Source organism: Saccopteryx leptura, chromosome 6 (genome assembly GCF_036850995.1).
Source record: "Saccopteryx leptura isolate mSacLep1 chromosome 6, mSacLep1_pri_phased_curated, whole genome shotgun sequence".
Taxonomy (NCBI): domain Eukaryota; kingdom Metazoa; phylum Chordata; class Mammalia; order Chiroptera; family Emballonuridae; genus Saccopteryx; species Saccopteryx leptura.
In genome coordinates this window covers 28,914,055-28,930,167 of record NC_089508.1, presented here as the reverse complement: position 1 = coordinate 28,930,167, position 16,113 = coordinate 28,914,055, and the positions used below count along the sequence as shown (strand labels likewise).

At 48.3% G+C, this 16,113-nt stretch overlaps 1 protein-coding gene across 1 annotated transcript; it reads left to right on the top strand.

Moving 5' to 3' along the window:
- The first annotated feature begins 10,424 nt into the window (after window positions 1–10,424).
- LOC136377019 (uncharacterized) lies at window positions 10,425–11,072 on the top strand. The gene has a single exon (XM_066343603.1). The coding sequence runs from the start codon at window positions 10,425–10,427 to the stop codon at window positions 11,070–11,072; it is 648 nt and encodes a 215-aa protein (XP_066199700.1).
- The last annotated feature ends 5,041 nt before the right edge of the window (window positions 11,073–16,113 follow it).

The following is a 16,113-nucleotide window of genomic DNA, read 5'->3' as shown; positions in this document are numbered from 1 at the left end:
GGTGGGTAGTCACTGCTGATGAGTATGGGGTTTCCTTGAGGGGTGGCAAAATGAGAATATACTAAAAACCACTGACTTATACATTTAAATGAGTGAACTGTATAGTATATGAATTATCTTTCTGCCTAGAGCCACCTGGCAGGAGCTACGGAGTGATCTGCAGATGACTGTTACCTGTGCTGAGAGAGAGGGAGAGAGAGAAAGAGGACAAAAGAGGAGAAGAAGGAGGAGAAAGGATGGATAGAGAGAGGGAAGGAGGGAAGAAAGGAGAGAGGAGAACAGAGGTGGGATTCAGCCGGTTCGCACCGGTTCGGCAGAACCAATACCTAATTTTTTGTTGAGTTCGGCGAACTGGTTGTTAAAATGGCACCTGTAATCAGGGTTCTCTCTAAGGTGGGCGCCTGGGCAGCTGCCCAATGTGGAAATTACATATTTACATTCCTTACTCTTTTTTTAACGTTCATCTGTACAACAGCGTATTCTAAGCACCCATAGTAATGTTCATTCCATCCATAGGTGATAAAAAGTGCAAGTGAGGACATCAATCAAGAAGCAATATGGAAATATCTTAAATAAAAATTTTATTGTTTTTTGTCAAGTATTATTTAATATTTTTTTCATTAATATTTTAAAACTCTTATAACCTAGTTTTGTGTATCTCTTTTATTGTTCTTATTTAAGTATTAAATGCATGAAATATTAAACTACCTTCCGGTATATCATTTTTTTATACTTAAAACGGTCATTAGGGCAGAGAACTGGCTGTTAAATTATTTGAATCCCACCATTGGAGGAGAGCTATACACCGAAAAGAAATCCAAGCCTATTTTTCCAAGTCACCAAGAGAACAGAGCAGGTCTCATGAGAGAGCAGGTAAAGGCAGCCACAGAGGACTTTGGAATGCTTCCTAGTGTCAAAGACAGTGCCAGCAGGAGCTAGGTCATTCCAGGGCAAATGGTCCATTTTAGCCATCTTTGCCCACTCTGGAATTCAAGCCCCTTGAGCCCCCCTTTTGGGAAGTAATTTAATTAGGTGGATCTGCAGAGTAAGAGATCCGCTCAACACACTCTCCCGCATTCACTCTGAGCCTTGTTTCCCACAGCTTTAAGCCCCAGGGACATTCGGGCTGTAAGAGGAAACGCCCCAGATGGAGTCAGAAGACTCAGGGTCTAGTCTTGGATCTTCCTTCATTAGCTCTGAGGCCTTAGGCAGCTCTTGGTGGTCCAGCCTAATGTTAAATACAGAGTGCCAAGCCCTACCTCCAGAAGGACCCCAGGAATCTTCATTTTTATAAGTGCTGCTATCAGCCCTGGCTGGGTATCTCAGTGGACAAAGTGTCATCCCAGCACACTGAGGTTGAGGGTTCGATCCAGGTCATGGCACATACAAGAAGCAATCAATTAGTACACAACTAAATGGAACAACTAAATGGAACTATGATTTGATGCCTCTCTCTCTCCCTCTCTCTCTCTCCCTCTCCCTCCCCCACTTTCTCACTCTCTCTCTCTCTCTCTCTTTCTCTATGAATGGAAATTTTTTTTTAAAACAAGTAATACATAGCAATGAAAACCATCAACAAAATGAAAAAGCAACCTTTGAAACTGGAGACTATATTACAAATTATGTATCTGATAAGAGGTTAATATCCAAAATATATAAAGAATACATACAACTAAATAACAAAAATCAAAATAAAAAATAAGTAGAGAAACTGAACAGATATTTCTCCAAAGATATACAGATAGCCAACAAGTACATGAAAAAGTGCTTAACATCACTAATCATCAGGAAAGTGCAAATTAAAACCACAATAAGATATCACCTCACACCCGTTAGAGCAGGGGTAGTCAACCTTTTTATACCTACCGCCCACTTTTGTATCTCTGTCAGTAGTAAAATTTTCTAACTGCCCACCGGTTCCACAGTAATGGTGATTTATAAAGTAGGGAAGTAACTTTACTTTATAAAATTTATAAAGCAGAGTTACAGCAAGTTAAAGCATATAATAATAATTACTTACTAAGTACTTTAAAATGTCAAATTTTCGCTAAATTTGGCAGAATAAACCTTTATAAAACAACTTACTATAGTTAAAATCTATCTTTTTATTTATACTTTGGTTGCTCCGCTACGGCCCACCATGAAAACTGGAACGCCCACTAGTGGGCGGTAGGGACCAGGTTGACTACCACTGTGTTAGAATGGCTATTACCAAAAAGACAAGAAATAACAAGTGCCGTCTAGGAAGTGGAGAAAAGAGAACCCTTGTGCACTGTTGGTGGGTATGTAAATTGGTGCAGCCACTATGGAAAACAGTAGGGAGATTTCTCAAAAAATTAAAAATAAGACTACCATATAATCCAGCAATTCTATTTCTGGGTACATATCCGAAGGAAACTAAGTCAGTATTTCAAAGAGATATCTGCACCACTATGTTCATTGCAGTGTTATTTACCATAGCCAAGGCGTGAAAACAACCTAAGTGTCCATCAACAGATGAATGAATAAAGAAAATACGACATATATAGTGGAATATTGTTCAGCCATAAAAAGAAGGAAATTCTGAGATTTCAGACAACATGAATGGACTTTGAAGACATTCTGCTAAATAAGTCAGACAAAGACAAATATACTATATGATCTCACTTATGTGTGGTGCTAACAATACTATATCGTGTATTTGAAAGTTGCTAAGAGTTAAGTCTTAAAAGTTCTCATGACAAGAAAAGGAATTGTAACTATATAAGCTGATGGATGTTAACTGAACTTATTGTGTATTTATTTCAACAGATATCAAATGTCTATGTGGTACACCTTAAACTGATACAATGTTCTATGTCAACTAAATCTCAATAAAACTGCCTAGGGAGTAACTCTAGGTGATACTGAGACACACTCAGATGGGAACCACTGGACTAGTTTTTTGGGGGGGTTTTTTTCAGCCTGAAAACTGCAATGGAAGAGAGTTTGAATGAAGTCCAGAAAAAGTCCTAGCCACTTCTTTTTCAACCAAAGTGCCTACCTCTGTTCCCCGCAGGGCAAAGGTCTGTGCACTGCGGTGTGGCTGCCCCCAGACTTTCCCTAAACCAGCTCCAACCCGCTCCACTGGCTCTCTGCTCTCCACCCGCACAAAGCAACCTGGAAGGAAGGTTCTTCGTTTAGGGGTTAAGGATAATCCATGAACGTGTGCACACACATGCACACATCCTGGCACACATACACACACAGATGCATGCACATGACTATGAGCTGATCTACCAAGCAGCTAAACGCTTCTATTCATGCAAGACTTTGCCAGAGTGAACTCACTGAGCCTGCGGACGAATGCATCGAGTCAGAAACAAAGGGAAAACATTGGGATCAAAGCAAAAGATAAACTACAAATTGGATCAGGGGCTCTTCCTCTCGCTCTGCTGTGGAGGCATGTTATTTGCTGTCAGGACATGCCCAGTGACTGGCGACACCGCCCCACACAAACACACACACCACATCCGCATGGCCCCTCCCTGGTCAGGCAAGAAGCAGAGGCAACTGTGCCACTTCTCACTCCTAAGCCTTTGGCACTCAGGCTCGTGACTGCACTCAGGGCTCTGAGCTCTGGGCAGGAAGACACGAACTTTCCCTTTGGCTCTCACACATGGTACCAGCTGGCAAGCCCACGGACCTTCTGCCAGTCCACTCACACAGTGTTCTGCGCCAGACCCGAATCCCTGCTGCCCCTCCCACCCCCTCCACAGCCCAGCCTCTTGTTACGACAGAATAGGAATGACCACCCAGCAATCAGCTCACCAAGGAAGGAAGAACTGTCAGGAGGCAGGGGTGCATGTACCCAAGGAAGACAGGTGGGAACGGGGTAGGACTGCTAAAACCCAGGGGCGGGTCTGCCGGAAGACACGGCCTGGGAAATGTAAGTCTCTAAGTGCTTACTGAGGTCGGCCACGAGGCAGCTGTGCTCGCTGCTGAGCTTCTAGAGAGGAACAACCATGGCTCTTGTCCTCAGAGGGGACACCTTCTGGTAGAAGATATAGACAGGAACCAACCAGGGGACACAAGGCAGGGCGCAAAGGTACAAATAGAATGCACATAGCCAAGAGCTACTACCTCTCCCTAAGAGGAAATGAGGAAGGGGGCAGCATGAAAGATGCTGACCTGTTTAGGGAGCAGCAAGGGGAGCCCGTGACTGGAGCACACAGGGTGTGGGGGACTGGCGTGGGCACGAAGGATAGACAGACGTCAGCACTGGAGACCAGAGACAGACGTCCTGATGGCTTACACCAGGGCGGGGCCCAGCAGTGAGGAGGGAGGGAGGGGACAGATTCACGAGATGTTGTGGTAGAATAGAAGGCCCCTTGGTAACTCAAGGATTAGTAGATTTAAGACCCATCCAAAAGGGTATGAGGACAGGGCTGGCAGGTGAGGAGCAGGTTTCCCTGGAATAAAATCTGTGAAAAGGGGCCTGACCTGTGGTGGTGCAGTGGATAAAGCGTCGACTTGGAATGCTGAGGTCGCCGGTTCAAAACCCTGTACTTGTCTGGTCAAGGCACATATGGGAGTTGATGCTTTCTGCTCCTCCCCCTTTTCTCTCTCTCAAATGAATCAATAAATAAATAAATTTTTTAAAAAATCTGTGGAAAGGTGACATGATAGGCAGTGGAAAGGGCGTGTCTGCCTCCCGCTCCAGCCAGACTGCGTGGGAAGCACATCTGGGCTGCACCTTCCTGCAGCAGCTCCGTCACTTCAGGAAATCAGCGCCGGCCGCATGTGGAAGCGATGCGGTGTGCGGTGGGCTGCGCAGAGCAGACCCCGGGCTCGATGGCTTCTGCTCTCGCTTCTCTCTGGAAACACATCCTAGGACGGCTCAAGGCTCCCTATCCTGTCCTTCAAGAGCCATCTGGTGGAACTGCCTCACAGTCTGAGGCCAATGTCCCTTTGATTTTTCATTAGACTCCTCACTAGGGTTCAAGGTGAAGTGCCTCATACAACCATGTTCAGTCTCTGCAAACACAGTTGAGGAAGATTCTCCTTTGTTTGCAGACACCCCCCCCCCCTCCCCGTCACCTCTGGCTTTCCTTTCCACGCAAGCAGCACACATTTTATTCCCCTGATTTTTTCTGTTTAGAATCTTTTACCCAGTCCTATAGAACCAGCACAGTTGTGTCTCTGTTGACCATGCAAACACAGGCACCTAAACACACGGGTCCATTTCACAGGGAGTTCCCAAAACAAGTTCACAGCGTTCTTCCAAAAAGTGCCTGCAGTCTTCACTGAGTCACGTCATCCTGTAATGGTAATGGAGATGAAATAAACGATGCTCCCGTATAGCAAAGGGACCCAGGTCTCCAACACAATAATGGCATTCCTTTCATGCACCAGTAACATAGCAGACAGATTAGGACACAGCTGTAATGTCATAAGATGCCTTCTTGAAGCATAAACCCTTTCTTTCGTCTATTTTAATGATTTGGAACAGAAGCATTTTCAACAATGTCTTCAAAATAGTATAGTTTTGTGATGCGGTGCGGTCCTGAGAGCCAGGCTGCAGTCCCGAGATGCAGAGAGGGTGGGAATCTGGTTCTCCTCTTCCTCACTGTCAGCTGGGGTTCTCAGCATAATGGGTCCAACTGCCCTTTTCTGGACCCTCAACTGCCCACGGTACCTTGGGAAGAAAAGATGATTTTTGGAGATTTGCTATCAAACAAATTTCATTAGTAATGTTTATTTACACCGAAGTCTAAATCGGGGCCCCAGTTTGAAAGCCAAAGGCTCCGAGATGCCTTGTGCCTTCCGGGTGGAAGAAATCCCTGGGCTTGGTGGCAGCACTGACTTCTGCTTGGAGAACTCCTCCCTCTTACTTCTGGAACACTGGCATGATCTGCAGAGCGAGGCTGCAGGTAGAAGGCCCCTGGCCAATGAGGCGGAACCCCCATCTCGTTTATTAAAATCATCTTCATGCCCATCTGCCCTGCAGTGCCCGACAGGGAGCTGTCTCGGACAGTAACACCGAAGCCATAAACTAACTCAGGAGTGATGGCAGTGCTGTCAATAATTTCCTCTTGCCCAGGATTCTGTATTTGTAGCCACATAAAATTCATATCTGCACGAAAACTTTCTGAGCAAATACACTGAAAGATTGACATGTCACATGTCACATGGTCTGCTGTGCCTAAGTTTGGAGCATTTGAGCAAAATCTCTCAGAGAAGAAATAGAGTTCTGTATGTGTTCACATGGCCAGGGGTCTACATTCCTATAGCATTCACCAGTTGTTTGGGGGCTTTTTTGGGGGGAGGGGGTTCTTGTTTTTTTTTAAGTGAGAGGAGGGAAATAGTGAGACAGACTCCCACATGCACCCTGACTGGGATCCACCCAGCAACCCCTGTCTGGGGCTGATGCTCAAATCAGCTGACCTATCCTCAGTGCCCAGGGCCAATACTGGAACCAATCAATTGAGCCACTGGCTGCAGAAGGGAAAGGAGAGAAGGAAGAGTGGAGAAGCAGATAGTCGCTTCTTCCGTGCGCCCTGACTGGGGATTGAACTGAGGATATCCGCACGCCAGGCTGATGCTCTATCCACTGAGCCAGCCAGCCAGGACCTAGCATTCACCAGATCTTAGCAGTACCTCTGACCCTTTGTCTCCCACCCTTCCTGCCTCAGTAACTGACCATTTTCCACCTACCTCTGAAAAGCACACACATTTAGTGCAAAGCTCCATTTCTTAGCATGACAAGGCAATAGCTGAGTGTCACCGGGAAACATCAAGATGGGTATAATTTGGAGAAACCTGGGGTAGGCTGGCCATGTGTGTGATGACAGGCACCCAGGGAGAAGTGTCTTTGACACCATACAACTGACTGAACCGAACACTAGAGCTCTGGCTACCTGTGCCCTCGGAAACACCGCCTACCACTCGAGGCTGAAAGGGGACTGGGGTTTTTCTGGTGTCCTTGGGAGGAGCCCAGCACAGCCCCCGAAGGAGAAAATCACTTCCTCGTGTCCCGAAGCAGCTATCTCCAGATCTGAGGGAGACAGAAAGAGATCGGATCAGTGGCGAACCAACCCCGGCCATCAGCTCTAGTAAGTAACAGATAGACGTTGCTCTCAAAACCCAAATCACATCTCACTTTAAACAGAGGAAGAAGCCAGTGTGTCACCTTTAAGTGAGGCACAGAGGCTGCACGAGTGGTCTGGGAATTGGCCGAGGATAAAAGCCTCGTCTCTCCCTCCAGAGGCCAGAACCCTTGCCCCTTAAACTGCCTCGGGCCTTACGGCAAATGGTGGAAATGTCCTTACACAGGGATTCTGACTCATTGCTCGTCTACTTCTCCCTTCAGTCCAGAACACAAATAGCCATTTTACCTGCTCCAACCATTAGAGCTTAATTCCCCTTATTTGAAAGGCACTCATGTTACTGATTTGGAAAAGGAAATGGTCTTTGAAAATTTTTTTTTTGGCTTGGGAGGAGTTTATTTTCTTCTGGGAGACACCCACATCCTCTTCCTCCCATGACAGACTCCCCTGATGACACCCCACAGACCCCCTCCCCGTGCCTCAGAGCACACCTCTAGCCCCGCCCCCAGCCCCCATGCCCTACCTACTCTCAAATCCCCTCCATTCCGTTTTGCTCCGTTCTTACCGCCTCTGCCTCAGCTGAGGTCCGCAGCTTGACCTTGACTATTTGTAGTAACATCCCTGTCCTGGGTCAAAAGCCTTCAGCACTATTAAAATATAACGATTTTCTGCTTAAAACATCCTGATGGCTCCCCATTGCCACCAGCATTCACTCCGTTCAATTTCCCAAATGTCTATTGCGTACTCACAGCATGTCAGGCCAGACCCTGGGGAAATGGGCAGAGTCCGCCCCGGGAGAGTTTGCAGGCATCTGCAGTGGGCTGGGCACACAGATGAACATGGCTTCGTGTGGGAAGCACTACAGTGCAAGGAATCGTAAAACACTTGGGAATGCTGGGGCCAAGGTTGGAAGGCACTACGGAAGACTGCAGACATCTGAGTGGAGGGTGAAGGGGTGGGCAGGCTTCTGTCAAGTGGACACTGATGAAGGGATGTCGAGGGATCCTTCAGGGAAAGGATATGACCGGGGCAAAGGCACAGAATCGTGGAAGCTCCTGAATGGTTCAAGACCTCTGAATGGGTAAACCATTGTCCTGGGCCATCAGCTGTCACTTGCCACATGTACCATTGTTAGCAGAAGACCATCACAATTAGTCCAGAGTGCCAAGGCAGGTGGGAAGTCAGCCATCCAAATAACAAACCCCACTCAGAAGGCAGCCCCCTTCCCACAGACCTACCAAAGCGCTACAGAAGGACAGGAGGAAGAGGAAGCATCCAGCCCTGATGCCCAGAGACCCTGAAGAGAAGGCCATGGACCAGTCTTCACTGGCATCTCCCTTGGGAAGAGGCATTCCCACAGTCCTAGCCTGATGATACCCAGTGACAGTGACCAGCCCCACGGATGTCCTGGAGACCCATCCCTCAGAACGCTGGCCGCTCAGAACTAACCAAGTGCTACAGAAGACTGTCCATGTGCAGGGAAGGGTGCTGTGCTGACCACAAAGTACTCACAATCTCGGGGTGTGTGTGTGTGTGTGAGAGAGAGAGAGAGAGAGAGAGAGAGAGAGAGAGGCACGTGCAGGACAATGAGCGAGCATGGCAGCACTTGATGAAGTGCCCACTGAAGGTCACAGCAGGGACTGAGCTCCTCAGATCTTGTAAGTCAGATCAGTGTGGGCTGGAGTCATCAAGAATGAGGTCAAGGAGTAAGTGGGTGAGGTGTGAGCTGAACCACAGAGGTTGGGGCGCTTGATCATAACAAGAAACAGTGACAAAGAGCAACCTGAGGGAACACTATCACCCAAGGCAGGAGCCAGGACACCTTCCCCCTTGGAACTAGAAGATATTTTGGGGCTCGTCTGCGCATTCTTAGGCACCCTATAACTAACACCCCTCCTGTAGCACCCCTTCCATCCAAGGGTCTTAATGAGGTGCCTTCAGAGCAAGAGGAAATTGAGTGGAGGGACCATGTGGTAGACACCAATTCCTCTCTGTGCCGCCTTTCCTGATAGTGACTCCTCTCTCCAAGGAGCCAGCATCCTAAATCTTAAAACGTCCTTCCCTGAGGCTCAGGGGACAACCCTTCCTCCTGACCCCGTATCTCAGCTAAAAATGTCATCCCCACCCAGGGAGACAGATTTGCCCTGCCGAACAGAGCAATCAGCCTCCTTCCTCAGCATCTATATTCATGGGAAGTGTTCCTGCTCTGACCTGTAGCCTGTGTGGGATGTCAGCCCGGAGCCGAGCTGATGGTCCCCAGAAGTGCACTTCAGGAATTAGCCCACAGCCATCTGCCTCTCCTCCAAGTAACTCCGGCCCTGGGAGGAATCAACAGCTGTTGTCATTGCAGTCCCAGAGAAGCATGAAATTGGGCAAGGAGGAGGGGGTGCCACCTTTCAGAGCCAAGACTGCTCCTGAGAGTGTTTGAAGGTTATTAGTGTGGCTGTAATCAGGCCATTAGCCAAATGCAGGTGGAGAATGAAGTGCCTTTGAAATCGCTTTCCTGAGAAAGCAGAGCCTACGTTGGTGTAATCTATGCATATGATCTCTTTCAAGTAGCTCTTCAGCTTCCTACACCACCAGAGGGCTAGGGCTTGGATCTCCAGCGTACCCCAGTCAGAACTCTCCACTGCCCTGGCCCTTGAAAAGCAGTCGGCCGCCAGCCCACACCTGGCCCTCTGCCTCTTCCACCTGGCCCGTGTGGGCAAGCACAAGCATGAGCCCCCTTCTCGCATTCTGAGTCAGGGTCCAGAGACTCGGCTGGCTCGTAAACGCTTCTCTTTAGCTCATAGGCAGGCGGCCTCATTATGAACCCCAGTGTGAGTGGTATCTGGGGTGGCCATCCTGTCCCCCTCAGGCTTCCCAGGGGGACTCAACAGCAATCTGATTTCTAGGGGCAGATGAGAGAGAGGTCTTTAGGGTCCCCTGTAGATGAACCTTCCTGCCCAGGCCTCGGAGCCCCTTGGCCGACCCAGGCCTTCTCCTCCAGAGGCTGCAGAAAGAGAAGGGAGTGTGCCCGCCTGCTGCTCCTTCAGGTCCCTGTCTTTGTTTATGGCACCCCCCATCCATCCGTATCCCCAAGGCTAAAGTGTGGGTGTCATCCTTTTGCTCAGCCTCCTCTACATCCACACAGTTACAAACTCTATGCTTAGAGCACTTCAGCCCAGTCTCCCTCCTCCCCCTTCCCTCCAGGTGTTTCTGGCTCCCAGCACAACCACCTGCCCGGGACCTCAGTGTACAGTTCTGTCCCCCTCCAATCCATTCCCCACACTGCACCCAGAATCACCTCCCAGGAGTTTCAAGTCTGATTCTCTGATGCCTCTGACCAGTCCTTCCGTCGCTCTCACTGTCCTTAGGATGGTGTCCAAACCCCTCATCTGCGCCCTGCACCTCCACAAGTCTCCACTGTCCAAACCCCTCATCTGCACCCTGCACCTCCACAAGTCTCCACTGTCCAAACCCCTCATCTGCGCCCTGCGCCTCCACAAGTCTCCACTGTCCAAACCCCTCATCTGCGCCCTGCGCCTCCACAAGTCTCCACTGTCCAAACCCCTCATCTGCGCCCTGCGCCTCCACAAGTCTCCACTGTCCAAACCCCTCATCTGCGCCCTGCGCCTCCACAAGTCTCCACTGTCCAAACCCCTCATCTGCGCCCTGCGCCTCCACAAGTCTCCACTGTCCAAACCCCTCATCTGCACCCTGCACCTCCACAAGTCTCCACTGTCCAAACCCCTCATCTGCGCCCTGCGCCTCCACAAGTCTCCACTGTCCAAACCCCTCATCTGCGCCCTGCGCCTCCACAAGTCTCCACTGTCCAAACCCCTCATCTGCGCCCTGCGCCTCCACAAGTCTCCACTGTCCAAACCCCTCATCTGCGCCCTGCGCCTCCACAAGTCTCCACTGTCCAAACCCCTCATCTGCGCCCTGCGCCTCCACAAGTCTCCACTGTCCAAACCCCTCATCTGCGCCCTGCACCTCCACAAGTCTCCGCTGCAGCCACACTGACGCTGCTCACGGGGTCCCACCAGTTCTGCCGATCCCACCGGCGGCCTTTGCGCTCACTGCTGCCTCTGCCTGGAATGCTTTCCCTTCCCGCCGTACTCAGCTAAATCCTATTCCTCCTGAGAGTTTGGCGCGAGTTCCTTCTTAGGAGCCTTTTCGCCCTTTCCCCCTGCCCAGATTTGGGCTAAGGACCCCTTGTTATGTACTTACCGCAATGATTATTCATACATCTTCGTACCTCCCCTGTCTATAGGTTCCCTCAGGCAAGGCTGTTGTTGAAGTCAACTTTGTATCCCCTATGCCAGGGGTCTCAAACTCAACTCAGCATGTGGGCCGCAGAGCAAGATCACAGCCATTAGGCGGGCTGCACTAGGTCTACAAAAGGCAACTGTTATGCAACACTTTTCAGTGTCACAAAACGACCAGAAACTGTAGTTCGCATCACAACTGCTGTTAACTAAGCTAATATCTAGCTAGGATGCTAGAGAAATGAAAAATACAAGTAGGCCCCTAGGCTTACTTAATTTTATCCAAAATATTCTGAACTTTGTGGATTAGTCTGTGAGCCGCACAAAATTGTTCGGCGGGCCGCGAGTTTGAGACCCCTGCCCTATGCCTATGACCGCACTGAACACTGGAAAAGCATGCCAAAGTGTCAAATGGTTGAATTCATGAAAGAACAAACAATGAACAAGGTTGCAAATCACCCAATGGCCCAAAGAGGCAATAGCTTGGCGTTAGTATAATTGGGAATAAGATGGCAGAATCATACATGCAAATTTACACCTGCAAACTAAGAGATGTTTCAAATGGAGTACCTTCAGCTTCATTTTAGAGTTTCCTCTATACTTTTGACTGGTGTTTTTCCCCTTAGACTTATACCATCAAATAAATTGAATCTTGGTTCTGTGAGTCTTATCACTGACCCAAGTAATGTTTGATTATTAGCAAGTAGCATAGCCAGACTCATGTTGGATGAATGACTTGACTATGATTCAAGGACTAGGGACATATTCATATGCCATCTAGTCCCCTGCCACGGGAACTCTGGTGTGCCAGGATGTGCTTTTCAACCCTGGATTGGGTAAAATAATCTTTGACACCTCTGTCCACGCTCTTCAGAGGGGTTTAATGGGAGGCAAGAACACGATCTTCTAAGCTGGTGTTTGCTGGTTTCATGAACATGTGAAGAGAGGCCAACTGAATTACAACTTGACACGCAAAGTGGAAACTGCTCTGTCTGGCTCAGCCTTCCTCTTGAGTCAGTTTTTCTATCCTCCCTCCTTGGTGCCCCCAGGCCTCCCCAGGTCTCTTTCACAAGCTGGCAGATGTGTTTGATGAAATGCTGGCAAAATGACGTGCAGATGGTCACGCATATGGTACCAGTTTAGTGACTCCTGGAGAAAATTCTGGAAGCCCGCTCAGCTATGAAGGACACCCACCGGCTTCCTGCACTAAGGTCCAGAGTTGACTGCTCATGGGGAAACAGGTGTGAAGCAGGTGTTTCATGTAAATGGACCACCCTCTGCTAATCACCACCAATCAAGCCAGTGGTTCAGGAAAAAACAGAATGAGAAAGAATTATCATCCAAGAGATGAAATGAATTACTGGCCAAGGACACAGGGGATGAGTCCAGATTCCTAGAACATAAATGGTCATATTTCAGGCAGGCTTTGCCTCAGAGCACGCCAGAAACTTGGAGACAGAGCATGTGAGGACTTCAGATTTCATTCTAGTTGATGAAATACCTAGAGGTGTTCAATCTAATAAGGAGCCACAGCAGCCAAGAAACAAATTCATTCAGCCAGTTGTTCAATGTTTATTGAACACCTACCATGTGCCAGGCTTTATTCTGGATGCTGGGAACAGAATGGTGAACAATAAGGACCCTCCCTTTTAGAAACCTACATTCCAGTTGGGAGAAGACAGAGAGACAAACAAGAAAAAGTGAGAGAGTAACACGTGCTATGCAGAAAAGTAGAGAAAACCCAGGTGGCTATGGGAGACTGGGTGACTAAGGGAGTCCTCTCTGAAAAGCTGACATTAGAAGCTACAACCTGAATGACAAAGAAGAACCAGCTAACCACACAGGCATCAAGGAAATAGCTAGAAAAAAGGCCCAGGGTGATACAGATTGACGTTCAAAGTCAGTAGGATAGTAGTATCCCGATAATGGGTGACTCTATAGAGAGTAAAACTCTAACCAAGAGTGAGGGGTGCTGGAAACTGATATACGTATGGGTTGAAAGCACCACCACCTTCAGCCAAGAGAGTCGGTAGGCGGGAATTGACAGCAGCTAGCTCAACAATATTGCCATTGGGCTGCTCAGGACTCCCACCAGGAGTAGGCATGGCAATGAATCAGGGAGACAAGGAGAAAAGCCAGATCTTAGAGAATTGGGTCATTTTTAATAAAAATGAAGTGGGAAAATATAGGAGAAGCAGGAGCTGACATATTTCTGGAGAATGGGGTTGAATCAAGCCCAGGATTACTGTAGATTCTAGGTATGCAGGAATGAAGATCAAATCAACCCAATGGATTAGGAACTCAGACTGAAGTCAGGAGCTAGAGGTGATGCCAAAGATGAAGAAACTCAAGGATCCTGGCATTTCCATTTCCAAGAAATTTGATATATGTCTCCGGTTGCGATAGGGGCCAACCCAAGACCTGAACTAAACCCAGAACACTAATGACTCCCAAATCTAAACTTGCAGTCTATGCATTTCTCTTGAAATTTAGTCCCAACCCCCCGAAAGTCTCAGGAAGTTTAAGCTCACCTTTTCCAAAGTTGAACTCATGACCTCCCTCCTTTTTCTATATTCCACCTATCAGTGAATGATGACACACCATCTACACTGCTCACAAGCCAGGAGGTTGGACATCATCCACTGCAGGTTTGGGTTTCCTAGGAAGCAGCATCTTAGATGAAGATTAGCATAAGAACGTGTATTGAAAAGTGCCCTTGGGATCGCACCTGTGGAGAGGAAGGGAAGGGAAGAGAAGGGAAAGGAAGGGAAGGGAAGGGAAGGGAAGGGAAGGGAAGGGAAGGGAAGGGAAGGGAAGGGAAGGGAAGGGAAGGGAAGGGAAGGGAAGGGAAGGGAAGGGAAGGGAAGGGAAGGGAAGAAAGCAGGATTGGAAAAAATCAAAATAAAAAAAGACATTGAGCTGCAATAAAGTCTCAACCATGGTTTCAGCCAACCCTGTAGGATGCTCTGAAGCTGGGATGGCTCTTGGATTTGTGTGGAGGTGGGACAGGAACCTGGGATGTATCTTTTATATCCTAATGTTGACTAGTTACTAGATATAGGCTATCCAGGAAGAGGCGAAGTATCTGCCTTCAGCCAAAGGCAATTCTTCCAGCAGCTGGAGGAGTAAGTCCTTCAGTCCTGAGGGGCCAGGGTAACATCAAAGCATCTACTTCTCTCTTTTGCCTCATCTCCATCACCCCATGAGTTTTGAGACATGACCTGGGAGTCAATCTTCTACACATCTCTCCCACTCATCCTCTTCTCTCCTTCCACCTGACACCCGTGTAAGTCTCAAGCTTTCTCACCTGGGCCAGGTCTTTAACCTGCTCTCCCTGGCCCTCTCCAGTCCATACTCAACCTGGCTGCCACACAGTTGTCTTATATTTCTAAAGACACAAATCTGAGCCTGTTACTCTAGTGTTTAAATCCTCAGCAGCTATCTTCAGACTAAAATCTTCATTCTCTTCAGGATGAAATCTGAAGTCAGATCACAGAATTCCAGATCCTTCATGAACTGACCTTTGTTGAGGCCTCTGTGCTCACCTCTCCCCACCCCCATCCCTGGAGTCTATGCGTCAGCCTTTATGCATGACTTAGTGTTTTCGAAGTGTTGTTTAGGACATGTGGCTCTTTGGCCAAGAAGGCTTTTCTGACTCCAACCTCTCTGACCTTTAGGATTCATTGAGTCGCTCACTCTATCCTGAAACAATATACCCAACAAAATCCATCCCCACTCTACACCCACCCCAGGTCATCTCCGTCTCCCCTCTATCCCAGTACTCACGGCTTTCTCATTATGACCTAAGGTCTTGGCCACCTTCTCTGTGACACAGAAATAGCCTTAAGAATAGAAACTATATCACATTCTTTTTAGTATCCCCAAATACTATCACAGCACATGGCACATAATAGGCATTCAGTAAATAATTGATGGCTGAATCATTTAGTCAACCAATGAGAAGAAGAGTTAGTAATGTTATCTGACTACAATATTTAATACCCAAACAAGACCCTCTGAGGAGTTATCTACCAGTAGGGGATATAATAGCCCTAGGAATGGAAAGAGTGAATCCTCGTCCCAGGGCAAAGCCCTCAGAGGGTATCAGAACTGCCCTTCCTTCCTGACTAGGGTTTCAACATAAACTGAAGTTCAGTCATATCTGTGTTTCTGGGAAGCTAGTGGGGCATGTCCACTGTGGCTCACCTAACACACCAAACCCCTTCTCACATGCTTTCCCACACTGGAGAGACTAAGAACTGTAAACCGCATCAATTTCCAAACCCAAGTGACCCACTTTCCACCCAGCAGATGCACCCATCACACAGTCGGAAACGAGAAGTGAGTAATACAAGGCGGCAGCCGTGTGCTGCGTGGTCAGAACTGGCGACGGAGGCATTTGGTCCTTAGGACAAGCTAGGGTGGATGTTCCACGGCCTGGTCCCTGGACTCAGAGCTGACGAAGTGGGTCCAGCTGAGCTCAGAAGTGGGTTTCCGCTCTGACTCTCATTGGGCACTTCTCCTGGCTGATTGACTGACTCTCCAGTCAATCGACCCCCTACTTGGTAATAATCCTTTCATCCTTAGAAGGCCCGCGGATTCTCCTTAGAAATGCCGCTTCTCCTTGGAAGCAACCAGGTGTGACAAACTTAACCTAGCAACAAAATCTGTCGTCAGAAGGATAATTCCGTCCTCCGCATGTGGCTCCTGCGCCAGCCCGCCGACACAGCTGTATGATCCCACTAAGAACAGGAGAACTGTCAGTAAACTAAGAACAGAAAGAACTGTCCACGAAC

What these genes read in the sequence shown, in the direction of transcription:
- LOC136377019 (XM_066343603.1), top strand. Translation starts at nt 10,425, where the DNA reads ATGGTGTCCAAACCCCTCATCTGCGCCCTGCACCTCCACAAGTCTCCA.